The 21,407-nt window shown below is 46.4% G+C and overlaps 9 protein-coding genes across 9 annotated transcripts; 8 read left to right on the top strand and 1 right to left on the bottom strand.

The window, feature by feature from the left end:
* Positions 1-243: 243 nt before the first annotated feature.
* On the top strand, positions 244-657 carry H6S33_011020 (uncharacterized protein; the record flags this gene model as incomplete). The annotated part of the gene is made up of 1 exon (XM_044842403.1): positions 244-657. One exon carries the CDS (start codon positions 244-246, stop codon positions 655-657), a length of 414 nt encoding a protein of 137 aa, XP_044696950.1.
* Positions 658-1,790: 1,133 nt separating this feature from the next.
* On the top strand, positions 1,791-2,910 carry H6S33_011019 (uncharacterized protein; the record flags this gene model as incomplete). Its single annotated transcript, XM_044842402.1, has 2 exons — positions 1,791-2,050; positions 2,250-2,910. 2 exons carry the CDS (start codon positions 1,791-1,793, stop codon positions 2,908-2,910), a joined length of 921 nt encoding a protein of 306 aa, XP_044696949.1.
* A 1,899-nt stretch (positions 2,911-4,809) lies between these two features.
* Positions 4,810-5,256, top strand: H6S33_011018 (uncharacterized protein; the record flags this gene model as incomplete). The annotated part of the gene is made up of 1 exon (XM_044842401.1): positions 4,810-5,256. One exon carries the CDS (start codon positions 4,810-4,812, stop codon positions 5,254-5,256), a length of 447 nt encoding a protein of 148 aa, XP_044696948.1.
* A 916-nt stretch (positions 5,257-6,172) lies between these two features.
* H6S33_011017 (uncharacterized protein) lies at positions 6,173-7,348 on the top strand (the record flags this gene model as incomplete). Its single annotated transcript, XM_044842399.1, has 3 exons — positions 6,173-6,593; positions 6,701-6,728; positions 6,817-7,348. 3 exons carry the CDS (start codon positions 6,173-6,175, stop codon positions 7,346-7,348), a joined length of 981 nt encoding a protein of 326 aa, XP_044696947.1.
* Positions 7,349-7,957: 609 nt separating this feature from the next.
* On the top strand, positions 7,958-8,533 carry H6S33_011016 (uncharacterized protein; the record flags this gene model as incomplete). The annotated part of the gene is made up of 1 exon (XM_044842398.1): positions 7,958-8,533. One exon carries the CDS (start codon positions 7,958-7,960, stop codon positions 8,531-8,533), a length of 576 nt encoding a protein of 191 aa, XP_044696946.1.
* Positions 8,534-9,956: 1,423 nt separating this feature from the next.
* On the top strand, positions 9,957-10,220 carry H6S33_011015 (uncharacterized protein; the record flags this gene model as incomplete). The annotated part of the gene is made up of 1 exon (XM_044842397.1): positions 9,957-10,220. The coding sequence occupies one exon, from the start codon at positions 9,957-9,959 to the stop codon at positions 10,218-10,220; it is 264 nt and encodes an 87-aa protein (XP_044696945.1).
* Positions 10,221-10,788: 568 nt separating this feature from the next.
* On the top strand, positions 10,789-11,052 carry H6S33_011014 (uncharacterized protein; the record flags this gene model as incomplete). The annotated part of the gene is made up of 1 exon (XM_044842396.1): positions 10,789-11,052. The coding sequence occupies one exon, from the start codon at positions 10,789-10,791 to the stop codon at positions 11,050-11,052; it is 264 nt and encodes an 87-aa protein (XP_044696944.1).
* A 2,531-nt stretch (positions 11,053-13,583) lies between these two features.
* H6S33_011013 (uncharacterized protein) lies at positions 13,584-13,895 on the top strand (the record flags this gene model as incomplete). The annotated part of the gene is made up of 1 exon (XM_044842395.1): positions 13,584-13,895. One exon carries the CDS (start codon positions 13,584-13,586, stop codon positions 13,893-13,895), a length of 312 nt encoding a protein of 103 aa, XP_044696943.1.
* A 1,089-nt stretch (positions 13,896-14,984) lies between these two features.
* H6S33_011012 (uncharacterized protein) lies at positions 14,985-20,283 on the bottom strand (the record flags this gene model as incomplete). Its single annotated transcript, XM_044842394.1, has 20 exons — positions 14,985-16,261; positions 16,335-16,359; positions 16,581-16,730; positions 16,797-16,872; positions 17,697-17,743; positions 17,897-17,968; positions 18,026-18,081; positions 18,160-18,207; positions 18,266-18,290; positions 18,438-18,508; positions 18,570-18,606; positions 18,675-18,706; positions 18,766-18,797; positions 18,854-18,884; positions 18,943-18,966; positions 19,028-19,180; positions 19,250-19,260; positions 19,320-19,394; positions 19,548-19,693; positions 19,768-20,283. 20 exons carry the CDS (start codon positions 20,281-20,283, stop codon positions 14,985-14,987), a joined length of 2,904 nt encoding a protein of 967 aa, XP_044696942.1.
* Between the last annotated feature and the right edge of the window lie 1,124 nt (positions 20,284-21,407).

Genomic DNA, 21,407 nt, shown 5'->3' with positions numbered 1-21,407 from the left:
TTCTCCGCATAGGGGTGCACCCCCAGGCTGCGAGCGCACCTACTGTCCTCGCGGGGGGGGGGGGGGGGGGGGGTTTCTGCTGTGGTCGCTCTGCTTCTTTCGTCAGTATAAATATCTGGTCAACACGCCTCTTCGCTAGAATTTAATTGCTCCAGGTTCCGTTACCAAGACCAAACAATACTCACTATATTCCACCGCACCATCATCTGTCCTGTTAACATTAGCTTACCGCCAGAACGAAGAATGTCTGATACACCACCTCTAGAATACACAAGGTCTGCTGTGTCACCCGAGAGCCTCCCGCAACAACTCGAAACCGCCGAACGGGAGCTCTGCCATATTAAGAAGGAGATAGAAAAAAGCGCGGACCCAGAGGCGTACACAAAAAGCAAGAAGGACGTTATCGACGAGTGCTTAACCGTCGTTTGTAACGTAGAAAGCGGTGGTTGGGTTGAGGATGATGACATTGTTGAGGATGATGACATCGTCGAGGAATCCCTTCCCACGGGGTATACATGGATGTGTAAGCAGTTTCAGGAGCGGATGGACAGGTTGCAGCTGAAGATCGTGAGGAACGTGAAGGGGTTTGCGAGTAAAGAAGGCATTAAGAAGCGTTACAGAGCGGATAAGGCGTTTAGGGACATGTACATGTGCTAAATGACTGAGTCTTTTAAACGCTTCATTCATATTACCGGCGGTAATAAATAACTAGTCATTTAGAGGTACCTTTAATTTCAGTATTTATCGTTCTACTTCTTAATTATATTATTTACTGTAGATACTGTATATCTCAGCCTGTCATTACATCACCTCTATCAAAGTATCTAGTAATACTACTACTAACGATGATGATGAGGTTTTGAAGGGAGGATGGAAAGGGAGAGGTATCTCTATAGCTGGAACCTGGTGAATAAATGAACGTCTATAGAAATTCATAGATAGGCCTCTCCCAGACTTTGTAATATTTAGACACATCCTCCAATAGCATATAAAGGATGTAAGTGCCGCAGATCTGGTTTTGTAGTTCTAAATTAAATGCCACAATACCGATCGTGACACTTATAAGCACCTGTCTTTTCATCAACGTTACCCAAGAAACACTAACAAGAGCCTCACCTTATTCCACCATACCATCAATCATCGGTCCTCTCATAACGGCATACCACCCTCAGAAACCACAATGTCGACCACGCCACCCCCAGCATACCCAAGGTTCGCCGCGCCGGCCGTGGCCCCCGAGCAGCTCGGAGCCGCCGAATCAGAGCTCTGCCGTATCTAAAAGGTGATGGAAAGTAGCCCCGACGCAGAGGCGTACGCAGAGCGCAACAAAGAGTACATCGACCGGTAGTTAACCGCCGTTTTTAAAGGAGATCCCGTTAATATTATCGAGGATGATGAGGTGGATGAATGGGTAGAGTACGAAGAGGTCCGCCAGAGACCGCGTGAATGGATGTGCAAGCAGTTCGAGAAACGGGTGGCGAGTGTGAAGCGGGGGATCGCTAGGGCCCTTAGTTAATCATATGTAGCAATTCCTAGATTGGCTAAATCTTGTAACACTTAGACACAAGTCTTGAAAGCAACATTCAAGGAGTATAATGTACCGCACATATAGTTCCATAGCTTTTAATACCATTCAATGTCACCCACCGCTGCTACAATACCGGTAGTGATATCCTCCATCCAAGCCCTCTCGCTCCCGTGAATATCAACTGCGCAGCTCTCGTAGTCCTCACAACTCCAGTTGAGCTTCAAAAAGACCACAACCCCTCCCAGTATCGCCACCATAAAGGATGTCCACCGCACCAACCCCCACCCCCCTCCAGGAGCTGGAAGAAGCCGAAATGGATCTCCTCCGCATCCAAGGGGCAATTCACAATAATCCCTTCGTAGAGGCATATGTAGAGAATCACAAGAAGCTCATTGAAAGGTGCCTAGCCATCATTCATGAATCCACTATTGAAGAGCTTCAGTACGACGCGCGGGTATTTACTTGGGAGAATGAGGAGCTGAAAATGAGAATTGCGGCGTTGAAGAAGAGCGTGAAGAGAAAGTTAAGGAAGTTGAGAAGGAAATAGGTGACTATGGGTGGCGGGAGACGGGGGGTGCTACATCGGAGAAGAGGTCCAGGATTAATCTTTTTAAGGTTTCAAGATGTGACGAATCTTGGGTGCCTGGGTGTACTATCATGTAATGGACTTTTAGGTTATTAACATAATGTAATTTACTTTAAATAAACAATGCGAATCCAGATTCCTCATACCTAGGCACCTCCGAGACGGAAACGTTACGCGTGCCGGAAGCCAAGATTCACGGGAGTTGAGAGTTATGACGTGTTTGGCATTCAAGATAGAATCACCGGTTGAAAGCTTGAATTCGGGGACTGAAGCTGACTCCGAGGCGCACATTCAAAATACTATTGTAATACACCCCTGGATAACCTATCTTGCACCACCCAGCAACTGTTTAAATTCACACCCGGACCCGTCCTCTCCTCCTCGCAAACCTCGCTCACCACCCGCATACCTCGCAAATCTCAATCCTGAACAACGAAAACCAATACCCACAAACCAACCAAAACCACAACCAACCAAAACCACAACCAACCACAGCAATAAACACAGCATGTCATCCTCAACATCCAACACCATGCCCCCCCGCGACCAGCACCTCAAGGATCTCACTCTCAAGGAGCTTGAGAAGCGCCACGACGACCTTATGAAAGGACACAACCGCCTCCTCAAAGCCATCAACGAAGACTACCCCGAGTTCCAGGGCCATGTCCGCAATAATCTTCCGATCCGCCCCATGACGAAGAAGAGGAGTAGGTTGTTGACGCAGAGCAACGCGGTAAAGAATGAGCTGTTAGCAGTGCAGATTGAGTTGGAGAAGAGGAGCAACCATGGTCCGTGAATGGATTGCATGAACGCTGCACATTGAGAAATAGGTGATTGCAAGTTTCTTGGATGATCTCGTCGTTTTGTCGAAGGGGGTCTTCCGAATTGTTCCAAGTTAGTGCTATATCTGGGGAGGGGGTGGAACTACTGGCCGGTGTTTGGAGGTAGTTTAGGACGGATCGTATACTTTTGTTTTTTATTCGCAATAAATGAAACCTTTTCTGCCGAGTTACATGATCTCGAAGTGACAGATGAAGTGACATCTTGTAATTTTACCTCTATTTTAACATTCTTAACGTCCAACACAGGCGCACTACTATCCCTAGATTTGCCCACATACTTCCCGGATTTCTTTGTCCAGCGATCTTTCCCACGAATGCCGAAGGGCCGCAACGTCTTCGCCTTACCACAAGCCTACTGTCTGTTGTTTCGATTCGCGGGATTTTAGGGCTGTTACTTCGCCAACTCACAGTTGCATGATATGTACATGTACTCATATATTTTCCGATTCGTAGGTATATCGCTGGACAGATAAAGAATCCGGCAGTGAATTAAAGTAGAGATCGGATATCTAAGTATACCACAGCTCCATGACGCTTAGATAGCGTTGAATGCATTCACGGTAATCCCCCTGCCACCTGATAAAACCCGCGATTTACCAATTTCACTTTCCATTTCTTTTTATACGTGCAATGACTCAAAGCCTAGCGTCCATTCACGACGACCTGATATTCTGGATGTTGGGATTGAATTAGCTTTCAAAATGATATCTCCCAATGAATCAATTCAAAGATTCAAAGGTTCTCAAACCCGGCCTTAGTTTATATACCCTACCATACCACCACCTACTCTAAAGGATTTGATCCTTATAAGTCTCTTACTCTACTTTCACTCCACTTCATAACGTTTATTACGCAAACACCTATAGCAATGTCAACATCATCCCTACAACCTGACAAGGAGTCGGACTTTGAGTATTTGACAACGCCGCAACTCGTACAAGCTATAAAGACGCTAAATGCTCACAGTTTCCTACTTACGCAGCAGTATCCTCCCAGGCCCACTCGTGGTGAACGAGATTACGAAGCTCTCCATTCCGCTTATTTCAAGTGGGTCGATGATAATCAACCAGTTACAAGACAAGAGATCAGGGTGGGTCATATTGTCCGGGTACTCACGTCGCTTCTACAGAAACGAAAAGACTTATCTAAGACTGATCGAAAACATGAAAAAGCAAGAGAAAAGAAAAGAATTGATGAACAGGGGGGGAAGGAAAAAAGGGTGGTGGTGGTTACTCTGATGTATGAGACTGTTACAATAACCTGTATTGAAACAGATACATCGGGGCGTCATTCCTCGCTGCTCAGATTCCCACCATCGTAAAGACAATCTGTATATAGCATGTATGGCAAGGATACCCTATTTCTTAGCGAATTATGTTTTGTTAGTAAAAGACCATTTGCTGTTTGTAGCTTCTTCAAGAAATTACACACTAATTCCAACATGAAATAAATCTTTATACCCTTGCAAATGGTTTTTCCCGCACATCTTTTTCAGAAGATGGAATATCTGGATGACTGAGTATTTTTAAGACGACGCGACGCGCATTCCTTGGTTCGATCCTCCATTTTATATGACTTAGAGTCATGCCAATCAGACGTCGGAATGGGATCTGACTCCTTTCGAAAAATGCAACCCCGTGTCAAATATTGTACTATCAGCGTGCATATCAGCCACTTGCTGGTTTTATATTGACCAGTAAACAAGTAGGGAAATGAATTCATTCTATAGACCACCTAGTAATCATACGGGGTGTTATAAGGACGATCGTGGGTACGTCACCCTATATCTTTGTAAAAACTACAGGAACACACTACCGAACCTATTGAAATCGAATTTCTAACTAGAACGCCCGATGGAAGACGCATACATTAATTTCGACTGGCTAACAGCACCGCAACTCGATGACTTTGTGTCGTCACTCGGTGTTCTTTTAGACGACCTCCTTTCACACCAACCCGCCCAGGGCCGCAGTGAAGCAGCTCAAGCTAGGTACCGCAGGTGGACATTGGAAAATCCAGAGATACTGGAGCAAATCGCTGTAGTAGGAAATATAAGATCAACAGCTAAGCGTTGGCAAAAGAGCCGACACGATTTGGCTAGGGCTGACTGGAAGAAGGCAAGGGACAAGGAATGGAGAAGGTTCAATGCACAGGGCGGACTGAGAATGGTGCTGATAAGCATCTTGTTGGAGAAGAATCTGAAGGTTGTTTTCCTCCAGGGGGAACCGGGGTGGGCTGTGGAGAAAGTTTGGGATGGTGGTTCAAGTCTCCGAGATACTTGGCACCCTCGTTACGATTAAGACAAATGATGGAGGTCTTGGAGATGAAGAACTGAATATTTAGCCAACTTACTACTCAGTAATTATACCTATTTCCTTTTGATGAACCTGTCAACTTTACGTTCTTGAATAATAAATCAAATTTTGATTATGGCTTCATCCGGATCCTCTATCTCCGATCAGGGGTTTCCAGGGCGGTACTCCCGATGATTGGTGCTGTGACCTGTCTACGTGAGATCTTGTGAGAGTGTTGATTACCCATTTTTGTTCAATTGAAGGTACTGTTGAAAGGTGATCCACCTAAGAGAGTGCATTTACAGCCCAATTCTAGATCTCTATAGTATCTAAGGTAGAGTACGGCCCTGCTTCGCCCTAGAAGATACCAGTGACCGGATCATCTAAAGAAGTACATCCAGAGAACGTATTGCTTCTTTTATAGCGTCCACCATGACGGATTTGAGCATCAAAGCACGGGAGACCGTTCCCATTAGGACCTCCCTCAAGATCCAGGAATGTCTTGATGTCTGGGTACCAGTAAGGCTACATGCACAAAGATAACACGCTTTTTCCGGCTCCCTCAGCTTCTTTTAGATGTAGATTTTGATTCCTATTTCTCGGCTTAGCTGGTGTCTAAATCTGGGTTTTCCTCATATGATTTCATATTCGTGTTAGCAACACCCGAAGAGGATACAGCGCCTCATTGCGATAGATTCGCGATAATACAAGCTATGAAGTGTACATACTATCCATATTGTATCCAGGTGTGGTTGCTATCTTGATGGTATAGGACACATAGTATCAATCATCCACGACGCGCCGGCCTTATAAAGAAATTTTCCAAATGATTGGTTTCTTTATCCACGCACAGCAATACCAGTACTCAATCACAAGCCCATACCTACCAGTAATTACAGAATATACAAAGATCCAAAGCAATATGGCCAACGAAAGCATGAATATCAAATATCTAACAACACGGCATCTTCAAGGGCTTGAGAGCCTATGCAGCTATGTGATAAAATCGCTTGAGAACCGTCACTTCGGTCAACTTTCTGATACTATAAGCCAAGAGTCTGCTGACAGTCTTTGGAAGAGTAAGGAGAGCGATACTATGGTCACGCATAATATTGAGGCAGTGAGGAGTTTACATACGCTTGTTGGAAGTATGCTGGATACGCCAAAGAAGCGGCCATGGCTCTTGGAGCCCGAGGAAGAAGAGGAAGAGAAAAAGGTGGAAGCACTCATGATCAGTGAAAAGGCGTTCTTGTTGAGGATCGTGTTGGGAGGAGAAATAGTGAGGCTATGCATTGTTGAGGGTGACAATACGGCAGATGGAAAACTGCTATGGTTAAGCGGCGGTGAGGACGTAGAGGAATGATGTACGAGAACAATACTAAGCAGAAGAGAGCGGGATATCGCTATGTCGCTGGGACAGAAAGAACATTTTCACATAGTATTAAATAAGTCCGGAGTACCGCCTCTATAAAAGAGCCGTATGCCAACCCTCTTACTTCTTCAAACATTCCTCCTCTTACCTCTTCAAACATACCCCATCTTACTTCTTCAAACATTCCTAGCTAGGTCACAACACAGCATCAAGACGTATTCCTACCAGGTTATTATACAAACTCAAATTAATATGGACAACCAAAGAATGAGTATCGAACATCTTACCACACGGAAGCTTGAGGGGCTTTATGGCCTCACCTGCTCTCTCCTGACAGGGTTTGAGAGACGGAACTTCAACAGCAGTAGATGCCGTGGTACGAAAAGAACGGCTGCCTGCAATTATCTGAACAAGGTTGGGAATGGCCCAAGGTTTACCCGTGATTTTGAGGCAGTGCGGAGCCTACATACGATTATTCGGGATGTGCTGAGTGGACCAAGGGAGTTCCCACGGCCTTTGGATGCTGAGGAAGAAGCAGCAGAAGAAAGGGTGCAAGCACTTATGATCAGTAGCAACAGGTTCCGTTTGAAGATCCAATTTGGGAGGGCGGACGCGGTGAAGTTATGTGTTGTTGAGGGTGATAAAAAGGAGGACGAGATCGTGAGGGTGCTCTGGGCAAGCGACGCTACGCATCTAACAGAGGTGAAGGATAAAGAGCAAGACTAGCTGGGGCAGAAAATATCTAGTGAAATACAGGAGTTGATGTTCAGTGCATTTGACGGAAAGAAGGTGTAATCGTTTTTTATCTACTATTTAGCCTTTTTGCCTGTTTAGAAATAAATACTCAGTTGATTACTCGATTTCCTAATCCAATTCTTACTAGTCTCGTACCATCCATCCCTTACTAGTAGCAAGCTGCTCGCTAGTAGGCTCTGGAACAATATCCTTCTGACAAATGTCTGGAAAGACCATGTTAGCCTCTGAAATGTGATTTAGGGGCCCTGAATATGGTATAGGGAGCTGAATTCTAATACCGGGGTCAGAATAAACCTTAATTTTCACGTCGGAGAGCCTACCAAAAAGTCCAATACACCTAACAAAAATGTCTCACCAAGGTTGGAACAATATAAATCTAGCAAGGATGGATGTAGGGGGCTGGGAACGAGCGTAAGTCTTTCCCGTAAATATCCAAATGTGGCTGCTCTGTCGGTGGGGCGAAGAGCACAGAGAACGTTTCCACATAGTATTGAACAAGCTCAACTTATCTCTATAAAGGTGCCTTGTCTGAACCCTCTTAGTTCTTCAAACCTGCAAACCCTCACAGTTAGATCAACAATGGCCTCAACTGCAGAAATTACCCACCAATCAGCCGCAGAACCTTCAACCTCAACCGAGATGGAAGACAATAGTATGGGTTTCTACAACCTACCCCTCCCACAGCTTAAATGGGTTTACCAGTCCGCCATAAAGTTGTTAGACGCACTTGAGGACCGAGACTTTACCAATTGTGATGGTGTAGACCCCGAAAAGGCTGCGGCATTTCTGAAGTGGAATGAGAACCACTCACTTTCAGGTATGCTTATCAGAGCGCGACTGTTTGAAACCGACGCTCTCGATTGGCTAGATCAAGCGCTGAACACATGGCATGAGCCAGAATGGGAAGAGGAGACGGTACACCCACTACGGGGAAAGAATTACATCGTGAAGATCGAAGTGGGAGCGCCCATGTTGAAGGTAGTTTTTATTGATGAAGATGACAATGGAGCTGTCAAATTGCTATGGCCTTGCGACGGTGATTATCTTTGGAGAATGATCTCACACGAAGGGGAGGCGTATATGGAGCAGAGTTGCGCGGGTGATGATGGAGGATTTGATATGATATTGCGTGTATCTGGTGCGAAGGAGGAGTAATCTTTTGTCTACTACTTAACGTTTATACTCGTTTAGTAACTACTCGTTTAGAAACTAATAAAAATTTGATCCCCACTGTTTGTCCCATTGCTATTTTTTAAGAATTTGTCAGCGATGGGAAGTGTCGAGCCACCAACCGCAATCATCACCGCAGACATTCACCTACATCTTGGGTTCTCTGGTAGGTTCTATAATGCTATGACACTTTCAAGAGAGGCGTGCTGGTGATACGTGTGATTAATTCTATAGAGTTCCCCCGTTTACATCTCAATCTCATTTTTGCCAGAGTTCACCATATTTAGTAATAACGATTTGAAGTCTCTGATAAATGAAGTGAGCTTTGTAATGGATTGGCCCCTTTCGTATGCGTTTTGAGAAGCTGTTACTCTGTCTGATGAGCTAGTTGCCCTCTCTCCCTCAGTTTCGGTCGATTCATAGGTACCCAGTTTAACTTCACTTCACCCCCGGTGGATCTGAGATCTATATGGAAAGAGGAAGCACCCTATGATCCTTGACCCTCACGCACGATATATGGCGTTTATTGGGTCAGCAAGGCACCTCATATCGGTTCTATTCCTTGAATAGATTCCTGTTTAGTTCGAACTCGCTCATCATTTTTGAGTCCAGCTTCAGGTTCACAAGGAGTAAGAACCGGTGATACCTAAAAACAGAGACAAGACCAAATGCTGTCATATGTGTTATTGCTTACTTATCTCTCCAGAAGTCTTTCTATAGTACTCTGTTACACAGCTGGAGTCATGACCTGTGATCATTTTAAGCATCCGTTGAGACCGCGCGATGATCTGAATCGAGTGAGGGGTTATGATCCGAGCGAGTGATATCCTATGATCAAGCCTATCGATCATCCTCAACAACTTCAGTACCAGAAGCGAGTCAAAGGGATTAAGGTACCGAGAAACAGGGAGGCGTTGATTGGTAACCTGAAATGACTCCCTGTTTATCCAAATCCAGTCTGTGGAGTCCGAATGATGTGACCTTCACACACCCTGGGAACACCGCCGCTGGGGCGCGTCAAATCAAGATGAGTCCTCAATGGTACGAGCGTTGTCTTATACAGTAGTATGATATTCTCAGATGAGGTATGTTTGACCCGAGATCTTCCATTAGGATCCGAGGAGGTGCTGAGTCGTCTTGTGCTTCAATCGCCGAGTGCCCTTTTTATCGAGCGAGAGATCTTATATATATACTTCATCAGGTAATGTAATGTCTTGGAATTGATATGCCCCCGTTTACAGATCAACTAAATCCAAGGCGCCGGGTGTGCGATAGAATACGCCAACTCCCCGCCTCATCTCCCAACTTAAAACCCACCCCAACGAACCTTTCTCTCTCCGAATACAAAATTCACTTACAAACCAAACCCAATACCACAACTACACAACCCTATCCCCAACATTAAACAATGTCAGGACAAACGCTAGCAGACTGGTCGACCGCCGACCTTCGTGATATGGAGGCTCACTGCCGTGCGGAGGTGCGAGAAACAGCGCGGGCCCTAATGGCAATGTATCCAACTCTCCTATTGGATGCACGGTATAGAACCCCAAATGTACGTCTTCGGAGGGAAGACGAGACACTGTGGCTTAGGAACAGGAGCGCGAATGCACGGATACTAGCTATTCGTGCGGAGCTTTCTAGTAGGAGTGATACTCAGAGGCGTTATTAGATCTCTTTTCAGCTGTTTGATAATTTAGTTAGTTAGACTAGTTCTCGGAATTGAATATTCATTACAAAAGGTCTTATCAGTAGTGCTCACCTCTGTGAATATTGCAAAAGTGACTGCCTTCGCTTTCCTTTGATTAGCCTGGGTATAGACATGGTACGACACCGCCGCTGGGGCGCGTCAAATCAAGATGGAGTCCTCAGTGGTGCGAGCGTTGTATTTAAACGGTGGTATTTTATCAGGCGAGGTATATTTGACTCAAGATCTTCCATTAGGATCCAAGGTGGTACTAATTCGTCTTATACTTCAATTACCGAGTACCCTTTTCTTCCAGAAAGAGAGATTTTATATTATACTTCACCAGGTAATGTAACGTCTTGGAATTGATACGCTGCTCACCACACATCAAAGGAATCTAAAGCCCCTGGTATGCGATAGAATTCACGAACTCACCGCCCCATCGACCAACTTAAAACCCACTCCAGTGAACCTTTCCCTCGCCGAATTCAAAAGCCACTTACAAACCAAACACAATAACACAACCACATAACCATATCCAAAACTTTAAGAAATGTCGGTACACGTGCTAGAAGACTGGTTGACCGCCGACCTTCGTGATATGGAGGCCCGCTGCCGTGCGGAGGTGCGAGAAACAGTGCGCGCGTTGATGGCAATGTATCCCACTCTCCTGCTGGATGCACGGTATAAAACCCCAAATGTACGTCTTCGGAGGGAAGACGAGACACTATGGCTTAGGAACAGGAGCGCGAATGCACGAATACTGGCTATTCGGGCGGAGCTTTCTAGTAGGAGTGACACTTGGAGGCGTTATTAGATCTTCTCTTTTTATCTATTTGATAGTTTAGTTAGTTGGGCTAGTTCTAGGAATTGAATGTTCATTACAAAAGGCCTTATTGGGAGCGCTCACCTCTGTGAATATTGGAAACGGTGACTGCCTTCACTTTCTTTTGATTCGCCTGGGTACAGAGATCGTATGAGTCCAACAAATAGGGAATGTCTAGGATAGTATGGCAATGAACAGACCCGGTCTCTTCCTCAAAACGCCCTTGCCCGCCCCTCATCCTCTCCATAACCCACACAGAACCCAAAGACACCACCACAACCAGACCACAGAATTACTTACTTCAAACAATGGATAGACACATGATAGTAGACTTAAGACTGAGCGATCTTCGAGCCAGCTTCCGTCGGTGGAGTTCAGAGTTTCATAACACAGCAAACCACCTGAAGATCCTATACCCTGAGATCGATCTCGATGCGCGGCACCAGTCCCCAAATGTAGATCTTACGCCGGAGGACTACGCCATGTGGTGTAGGAACAGGAGCGCGAATGACAGAATGAAAATTATTCTTCATGAAATCAATAACAGGATGAACGTAGGGGAGTGATGTTACCCTTGAGCAGGTAGTTGGCGGTAGGGGAAGGGTACGGAACTAGTGTTAGGCATACATATTCTAGTCTTATCAGTACTTTGGCGCGCGAGTCTACTAAAGTAAAGGTCAACCCGGAGGTAATTTGGGGATGTTAGAAATGATCTTCTATTTTTTTTTTTATTTCGATCAGCATGCTTTCAGTATTCATAGGATCTGCTAAATTCAAAAACTTTGTATCAAACCTCGCCGTTCCTTGTGAGAATCACAAAAGTGATAGGTAGTGCGGTCCGGTTTAGCCATTCCGTTAGTATCGGCGACCGTTAGATAATAGTGAACATCATCTCAAAGGGATATCGCGGGGATGTCGGTATCACAAAACATTCTTTCCACCTTAAGCGATGTCTTAGAATCGTGTACCGCCTTCCGGAAGATGAGTTTGTTTGGGGACACAGAAATATATAAAGTGCAGTCGAAGGTGGGCTATAAATCCGTATAATGGAAGGCAGTGAGATAATCACGCAAGGCACAGTCATGTAATGCCTATACGCTTCGAGAACCCATTGGGAAGCATAAAAGGCAACGCGTTTCCACCTTAAGTTATCGCAACCACCAGAGGTTGGAGTGTGTGTGAAATGGTGCGGCGACATGATAAAGAATTTGACATTGTCATCGATATAGAAGTCACTCGAATAGGTGTTCTGTAGTCGGGTATGGGAGAAAGAACCAGAAAATGCAATAGGGTTATTTGTATGGCAGAGCGGCGCCAGTCCATACAAATAATCCTTGTATCCTCACTTGCATTTTCTGGTTCTTATGCCCACACCCGAGTAGGTTATGGTTCTGGCGGACAGCATGTTGTCGCGATTGGTTTAACATTGCCAAGAAAGTTGTACGATTGAGCTTGTTGCAACTAGGAAACCACCAACATCTCACATCCCTGTCGATGTGAAAAAAGCAAAGACAAAAGAGTTCGGTACCTAGGATTCCCACATGGTCACCCACTGCAGTACTAACTAGGCGATACGATGCTTGGGTATGGCAGAGCGGACGGGATGCCCCATTTTCATCGTTCTATGACCGAACACATTATACAGTGTTTATTTTTGCATTTTATACTCATAATTATCATTAGGTCGTGTTACATGCCAAGACCTCCAAGCAGAGAGGTCTCTCGCCCGAACTTTCAAACCACGCTATCACCCGCTTTCAACCTGATGTTGACTTACGATTCTCAGAAATTAAATTCGATTTCCCGGTAGTCGGGATCACACCATAGCGCCCGCCAATATTCCTCATATCATTTCTCATCTATATTCAATAAGCAGATTTTGAGATCTCAGCGGACTCAGTCCGGGCCGGATTGCCGGCGAAAATAAATACCTTTTAAGACCCTTCCGGAGCTATAAAACCTACGAAGATGAAAAAATATACCACCGGAAATGTTCCAATTTCGTAGCTCGGGGGTGAGGCCTACTAACGCCGCTACGCCAGGTAGTCCAAAACCCCGGCATATCAGAGCATGGATGTAGTTTGAATACTCAATCCCGGGATAGACTAAGGCGTAGACTGTCAGAAGCACGGAAGACTAGATCGCACGCATCATACATCATGAAAGCTGCCTAAATCATCCTAAACTCATCATTCAAGTTCCAAGCGAGTTCCATTTTTCAACTTGTTACTTTCCCGTCTGCTCGTGCATGCTGTTCTAAGCTTCTCTTCTAGTTCCCGGAGGTCTCATCCTGTTTCTATTCTCCTCTATTCTTCGGAGATCAATTGCAGGAATAGCACTCTTCCGAAGGTAATACTATCAATCCTGTGTTCCAGCCGCATTCCTTATAGTATCTGACTCCCGATCGTCTCCGGGTATAAATGCTGACCATACGCAAACTCAAAGACTTCCGTAACACATATTGACATCACCTGCAACAACTGTACAACCAAAAACTCAGCACCTCCGACTTACCAACAAAAATGAAAACCAAAGGCGAACTCTCGGATACCGAGCTCCAGGAATTCGAAGCTCGATACGCAGCTCTCTTAGCAGAATCCAAGTGCCTCGTCGACAAGCTATACCAGCTACATCCCACCCGCAAGGACCCGTACAACAGGCATGAAGTGATCACACCCGAGCCGACACCAGAGCTGCGGAAGCAGATTGAGGATGTCATGCAGGAGGAGTGGCAGACTCGGTGGGAGTCAGGGACGCTGAAAACGTTCGTTGAACGGGAGTATAGGCTGAGGAATAGGACAGTCGGGAAGCTGATCAAGGATTGGTTGAGCTAGAGATAGCTTGTGGGGATACTTCGAGGGTGGACTTTATTGATATTGACTAGATGGGAGTGCTATGTTGAGGTGTTGATAAGCTCGAGGTAGTACAAGAAGACCTTGAGAAAATAGTTGAGACATGTAATACGGACATGACATACTCTTGTACTTGAGGCAGTAATAAAGAAGGATGATAAGCTTTTTATGACCTCGGGCCAACACGCGCGAGAAAGAGACTAGACGTATATACACGAAGACGGTCACCAGTTGATCGTCTACCGCATATCTATCGACCTGAATGTATTTGCATACCTATCATAAGAGCAGATTTTCGAACAACGTGCCACTTGACCAATACTTTAAACAGATATGAAAGTGTCCTATGAACACCTTGTCTTAAAGAATGCGTCCATAAAAAACCCTAAACGAACATCCAACGGTCTGGATATCGTCTCCAACAATGTGCTCAACGAATACAAGAACGACACCAAGACGAGTGATAGCCTATGATTCACCTCCGATTTCGCGCAGGATCATCTACTCTTTATTGCCTTGAAATATGGGATCATTACCTACACTCGGTAAGTCTTAACGGTGACAAGAGATTCTGGTCCTGGTCTATTTCCGATTGTTTCATGAGACGTGTGGGTGTCGATGGTTTATCGTACTGGATGGATACTATGGGGCGTGTACTAATTACTTCTCAACACAAACCAAAAATAGAAATATACCGGATCCCTCAAATATCAATGTCACAAAGCATGACACCCTTCTCCACAAAGATCATATTGCGAAGTCACTGGAAAGACATGACCTGGCAGGATGATAACGCCCAAGATGACTCATGCAAGCTCGAAATCTAAAGTAACTAGCAGGGTTATGAAAGATAGATTTATTTTATTGTAAATGCGGTAAACCCGTTCTCTCATGGAAACAACTATCTCGGCAATCCAGCCTCCATGACGTCGGCGGCCTCGAACTGTCATGCTCCAGCCCCCGAGTATTCATACAGAGCTGATGAGGATTTGGTTAATACCACACTCTGACGAGGGAAATTTGCTATACATACTTATACCGCTTTTAGGCAAGCTTGTGATGTTCCTAATCTCAACAGATTTCCATCTCATCAGTATTGGCAGACCTCTCGCGTTTGACCGGTTTCTCAGCAAGCTCTTCGCCGGCCTCACGCTTCACTGTAGCAATATTATTTTGAAGGAGGTCTCTGCGAGGCAAACCATGAAAAGCCTGGAAGGCATTTTCTAATTCCTCATTTCTCTGAGCTTGTAGGGCTTCAACACCAGTCAGGACATAAACGTCATCATTCGGGCTGACAATGGTTTTAGAAGGAGGCTGTGTTTTGCTTTCCTGCCGATTGTCGCTCTCGTGGGGCGAAGCGACGGATGAAGGAGCAGTAATGGTGCGCGGCGAAACAGACTCAGGTTCGGCTGAGGCTGATGCACTTGAGGTATTCGCTCTATTTGCGAATGGATTAATGCTATCAATGGTAGCTCCACTCTGCTCTGTGACATTAGGAACTTCAGATGAAGGTGTGGCCTTCTTTTGAGTTGGCCTGATTTCCACTTTAGATTCCGAGCTACACTCATGACTTTCCTCGGTGGATCGGTCGCTAGCCCCGGCCGGGGGATTCTCCTGTTTGACGCTGGTCTGTGCACCTCCTCCATCCTCAATGCCTTGACTTCTCGTTCCGCGTAAATAACTGCGGGGATCATGGACCCAGTTAGACACAGGAACACCGCGGTCAGGAGACTTTACGTTTGGCACAGATTGGGTGTGGTCTCTCTGGGGCCAGAGATACGAGGAAACGGAAGTTTGATGCTCGACGTGATCTCTACTGTCCTCGCCCTGAGATGTTCCGTTCTGGTGGGTGTAGCTGCGCTGGCCATGTGAATACTGATAGGGATGAGATGGAAGAGACCGGTAACCCCCGCCGTGTAGCTGCCCTGGCGAGGCCGTTTGACCAAATGTCGTATCAGTTGCTCTGATGCCCTGAACGTGAGCTTCAAAGATAGCATTTTGGAATACACGTTGTCTGATTGCGAGATCCAGCGATACCGGAGGTCCAACAAAGAGGCGAGGCTCCAATTTACCCTCATTATAGCGCATATAGGGAGGGTGTAACATCGGGGGAAGTGGGCTCAGGTTAGCGTACCCATAGCCAGAGTCGGTGGGACGTGATCCAGGAGGCGATCTTGGATCGAAGGTGGCTGTAGTTTGAGAAGACGGAGGTCCGGTCTCGTAGCCAGAGGTGCTAGCGCGTGAGGAGGGAGGGGCGGCTGGGATTGAGATGGGTGGGTTTGAGGGGGACAGAGGTGTGGTCGGGGAGCTCTCCACTTTCACGGCACGACGGTGAAACATTTTTCCCGCTGTTATTGACTAAGGTTAGCCGATGCGAAATTTGCACGATTGATGATCCTTATTTGAGGAGGAGTGGCTCACAGTTCGTAGATGCGCCCTCTGTTTCCTACGTATCTTGAACGACACAGGCTATCTTGTTTTGACAGTGAAGAAAGTTGAAGGAACCTGTGGTGTCTTGCGCAAAGGTTAAGGTGGAGGCTGGTTGCTAGTTGACCCAGGCTTGAAATATCAGGCGGGTAACCTCTGCGGAGAGAAGGATGATAGTGCGGGAATGGAGACGTCACCTAGAGCCGCTAGTTCAACCCACCCATTAATTCCAAAGCTTACCAATATAAACATTTTAGCTCTGTAAGTCACATATCCTCTTTTCAATTTCGAAATAGCTTTCGCTCGTATGATAGCTGACAAAACTGAGCAGGAACCGGAATCTTGAATCGCTGATTCAATAACTCTCCCGTAGGAGATAAGTCGTAGACACTGGGTCGTGCACGGGATCATAATTAATAACTAGTCACAATCACTTTGCCATTTTTAGCCGCCTACCAGGGGGTCGTGGGAGGGAATAAACATTGCAGCTTCTTCCTTGAGTGTCAAAGAACGCTCTCCTTGGGCAGAAGAGCTAATCGCTGCGGCTTAGCTTTACGCACTCCAGTCATTGTTAACAAATCCCCTAGGAATACTCTAATCAAGTCAAAATATTGGGGGGAGTCCGAGGTGCCGGTGGAAGCTTTTCATCGCGTATGTATCTCGCAAGTAAGTAAAGTTAAATAAAAAATACGCTGAACATCACTTTCAAACTGTAGAGCTGTGCGCTGGTGATATTCTCTGTATCATTGGCCCTTCTTGGCGAACTGGGATTATCCGTAGCCGATCACTTGAGCCTCATGTGTCCGTACAGCAATGTGGAGATTAGATAAGATCTGTCTTCTTGGCAGCATAGCACCCCAACGTCGTGTCTGTAAAATAAAGTTTGGAAATAGTTGAGGTCGCGTTGGAGCACGGAAGGCATTATTGAATCACGGACAAGAGAACTACATGGGTAGGATAACTCATGAATCAATCATACAGCAACGAGGAAGGTGGTGCTACGATCCGTTGGCGTGATCCGGAGATGTGGGGGCAATAGACGTATCAACACGACTAGTAGTAGGTCGCCTGAGATTGGGCTCGAAAAGTGCTGTCGACAGCGAAAGGGGGGGGGAACAAAGTTCACCGATTGATTCTGTCTATAAACCTAACATGATCCTTGGTTCTATGGAGCTACACTTTCTGTTGAACGCCATTCCCGGATATGTCCAATACGATGCCATATATCACAATTGCAACACTTTTACGGATTACTATCACGATGAAGAAAAAAATAAAAGGTGAGAACCTATGCAAATATAGAAGTAACCATTTTTATAATTTAAAAATAAAATAAACAAAATAAAAAAGAAATACCAGGCCCGCACCCGATATTTTCCGAAAACCTCTTCCGAGGTTTGCACCTACGCCGAGGATTTGGCTCAGCGTTCGAGGGACCGCACGAGTACCCAAGCAACCGGATTGGGGGAAATGGCTTTCTCCCGCACCGGACCTACAATGTAGGATTTCTGGCCTCTCCGGCAGCCCACCACCGTTTGATGGACGGATCGACGTACGGCATGAGTATCCGGCCCTAAAAGAGAGAGGGCACACTCATTCTTGTTGGAGAGGAAGGGGCAGGCACCGTCCTTGGTACGCATTAGAAAGGGAGGAGCCCCAGCCGACGGATGAGCGACATTGCGTACCGTCGCCCATACCATTGTCCCCGTGAAGGTCCTATTGGGCTCGGGAGGGCGCTCTTCTGAAAGAATAAATTCTCTCAGAGGAGGCCAGGCACCAATGATATGGCGCCTTACACTCCGGCCCTATGAAAGGGAACGGATGCCGCCCACAGGGAAGGAACCAAGAAGGCTAGTGAAGTTGCTTTCTATTCAGATTGTAACACGATTAGTATTTTACACATGGCTATAAGGAAGGAAATATACCTATATGGTTCCGGTGCCGGAACGACTATGGAAACCCTGGTAGAGCGCCCCTATGAAAGGGAACGGATGCCGTGCACTCGCCCGATAGAAAGGATCGGATGCCGTACACCCGACCCCATAGAAAGGATCGGATGCCGTACACCAACCCTATCGAAAGGAACGGATGCCGTACACCCGCACACCCGACCCATGGAAGGGAACGGATGCCGCCCACGACAGTCTTGACGAGGTTGCAGGCTGCATCTAAATTGAATCCACCACCAGTCAGTATTGTAAAAGACGAGTTCAAGGAAAACGGGCATACCAATTGTCAAACCTCCCAACACGGTGTGTTTTGGCAACTGGAGCCGTGACTCCGTGATCGTGATCACCGACATCAGGCCCACCGAATTTTGTGGGCCCTCATGACCCGCCTCAGGGCGAAATCAAGGGCTGCCTTTCCTAAATTGTTAAAATGAGTATTGGATCAAATGAAGAATTTATCAAGGAAAGGTACATACCAAAGCCCCTCAGCCACCGAATAAGAATATTTCTAAGAAATAAAAGTCAGAAACTTCATCTTCGGTTCAACGCTCACGAAGTACAAACCTGGGCCCCCACCGCACAGCCCACCGCATCACTAAAAGGAATCGTCAGTAAAATACAAGATAGTATATTGTCAATAAGGGGCCACTTACCCCCACTACTCCGAGCGTCGGAATCTTTTCACTTCAGAGAGAAAGTCAATATATTGCAGATTGAACGATGATTGATTGGATTCACATACCAGAGACTCTCTCCACCCGCAATCTATAGTTGATGCGTTAGAAGTGCCGCACCAAAAGGCACTTTGAGGCCTTGTATCGCCGCCGGTAAGGCCTTCGGGATCTTGATGCGAGCTCTCTTGTAGAGCTAAGGGGCCCACCCCACAGATCACTTTAATTTCAAAGAGAATACGTTAGTGAATGATAGCGAATAATCGGGAATTTTGATCACTTTACATACAAATGGGGAATCTGGTTTTTGGAAAGAAAACCGAAGAAGACGAAGTCCCCCATGGAGAGCTGTAGTGGACACAGCAGTGTCTCGGGTTGTACTTGCACCCCGGCAAGGCCCCATGAGAGGGTAGAACAATTGCCAGGGGCCGGTACTAAATTGATATCAATGATTAGCAAAAGAAAAACAACTCAAACGACTCGAACAATAATCAACTACAACAGGAAATGAAGATCCTGGATTACCAAAAAAATAAAATGAAAAACAAAAAATAAGAGAAAAAGATTGAAGGGAATTAATATCTTACCTCAAATTCCCCAAAGAAGGCAGAGGATACGACGGATCGTATCCTCCTTCATGTCCTCCATACTGGTGAAGATGCCTCCACACCACCAGACCACCAACCCTATGAGGGTGAGGACTGATGGGTGGAGTATCATCCGTGGCAGAGGTCTGCCCCCCTCATGAAATGAGGCGGTGTTTGTTGACGAGAACGATTCTGAGCCAGCGTCCGGCTCTCATCAAACGTCTCCTTGAAGACCTGGTTTGTTGATCAGAACGATTCTGGTGGGGGCTTTGCTGATGATGCCTCGTTGGAGGCTGGTTTGTTGGTCAGAACGATGCTGAGGGGGGGACTGGGAGAACACCTCTAAGGAAGAGGATGTTTTGTGCCGATGGTGAGGAGGGAGGAGAGGAGGGTAGGGGGATAAAGATACAAGGATGCCGATTGCGAGGGCGAGAGAACAGGTAAAGGAGGAGAGAAGGAGGAGGGAAAAGAGAAGAAAGGAGCGAAGCGGAGGAGCAAATGAAGGAGATGGTGGAGATGGAGGAGGAGGAGGAGGAGGAGAAGAAGAAGATGGAGGAGAGGCAGAAGAAGAGGCGCCAGCATGATTGCGGCAGGAGGAAGAGAGGGATCGGTTGATTGTCGAGGATGATGCGATTCCTCTGACGATGGGAGGGAGGGAAGAGAGAGGATTAATATTAGAGGATGATGAGATACCTCCCTTGATAAGACAGAGTGGAGAGTATCTCAGGTCCTGCATTGTTTGAAGATGCTTTGAAGCTGGAACGAACGCTCCTGAATGCTTCTCGTGGATGATGAAACTAGAGAGAATGGGAGGTGGGAGGAGTGGGAGGTCTAGGGAGTGAGAGAACAACCTCGGTGGAAATCCTTACTCAGGAGCTACCAGTCTACGAATCAGTGCCATGGGGGGCGGACTTGAGGAGGGAGACGCAGTGCACGCAGCTGCACAATGCATAAACACATGCGGCCACAGAAGGGGGTTCAAGTAACGCAGAAGGTCTCGACCCATTCATTTTGTTATCAACCTCCCCGTATTACCTCTTCTTATCATATCTGACCACCAACACTGAGACTGATACAAATGTTTTCCTACATATAAAGAGCATACAGCCTTGATCAATTCACATCATTCTCCTTTAACCCATCTGCCATCATCTCCTTCGAGAGTTCACACAGTCACAAAGGTAAACATTCCCATTCCACCAACACTTTCACTCGCATGTCAGGCACTGCCGAGCCGCACCTGCATAACCGAGTGAATTGCACTTCAGCCAGCATTCATACGTCAGTAGGAGGTAAAATGTGACTGCGAGCACATGTAGTTGTGACCCGACATGCAGCGGTAGTATGGTGGCTTGGGAGGAACCGAGCTTGGCATGGACATGGATGTCTCTTGGGGGCACGGGCGAACGAGCATGTAGTAATGTTTTATAACACTTTTAGCTACATGTATGTAGAAGCTCATGTGCCTTGCTATCTCTTCTTTTACCAGCGGGGGTTCAACGGCTGTGGCCAAAAATGCCGCGAATGTGAAATGAGGCGTGGTGGAAATGATCGTAATGCATGGATTTTAGACACTGCGTGTATCGGCAGCGGTCTCTATCCGAAAAGGTCTTATCGGTTTAAGTAGAAGCCGAGAGCTGTATAGAGTGCTTTCGGGTAGAAAATGCGAGCGGTCCTGCGTTCTCGTCCTAGGCCTATCCTCCTCCAGGTGAACTCACCGCCAACACCGCGATGCCAAGCCGAGTGACAGCCTGTGATGCGGTCGTGCCCTTTCTCCACACGAGCGCTCACGTAAACGATCTTCGCTTCTCGCCAAAGACGCGAACTACGGTAGGATAACTTCCATCAGGGAAATGGAAA

The sequence above is a fragment of the Morchella sextelata genome (genome assembly GCF_020137385.1).
Source record: "Morchella sextelata strain SCLS chromosome Unknown scls_5, whole genome shotgun sequence".
In the NCBI taxonomy this organism is placed as follows: domain Eukaryota; kingdom Fungi; phylum Ascomycota; class Pezizomycetes; order Pezizales; family Morchellaceae; genus Morchella; species Morchella sextelata.
Note: the sequence above shows the minus strand (reverse complement) of the source record. Positions and strands in the feature narration are given on the sequence as shown.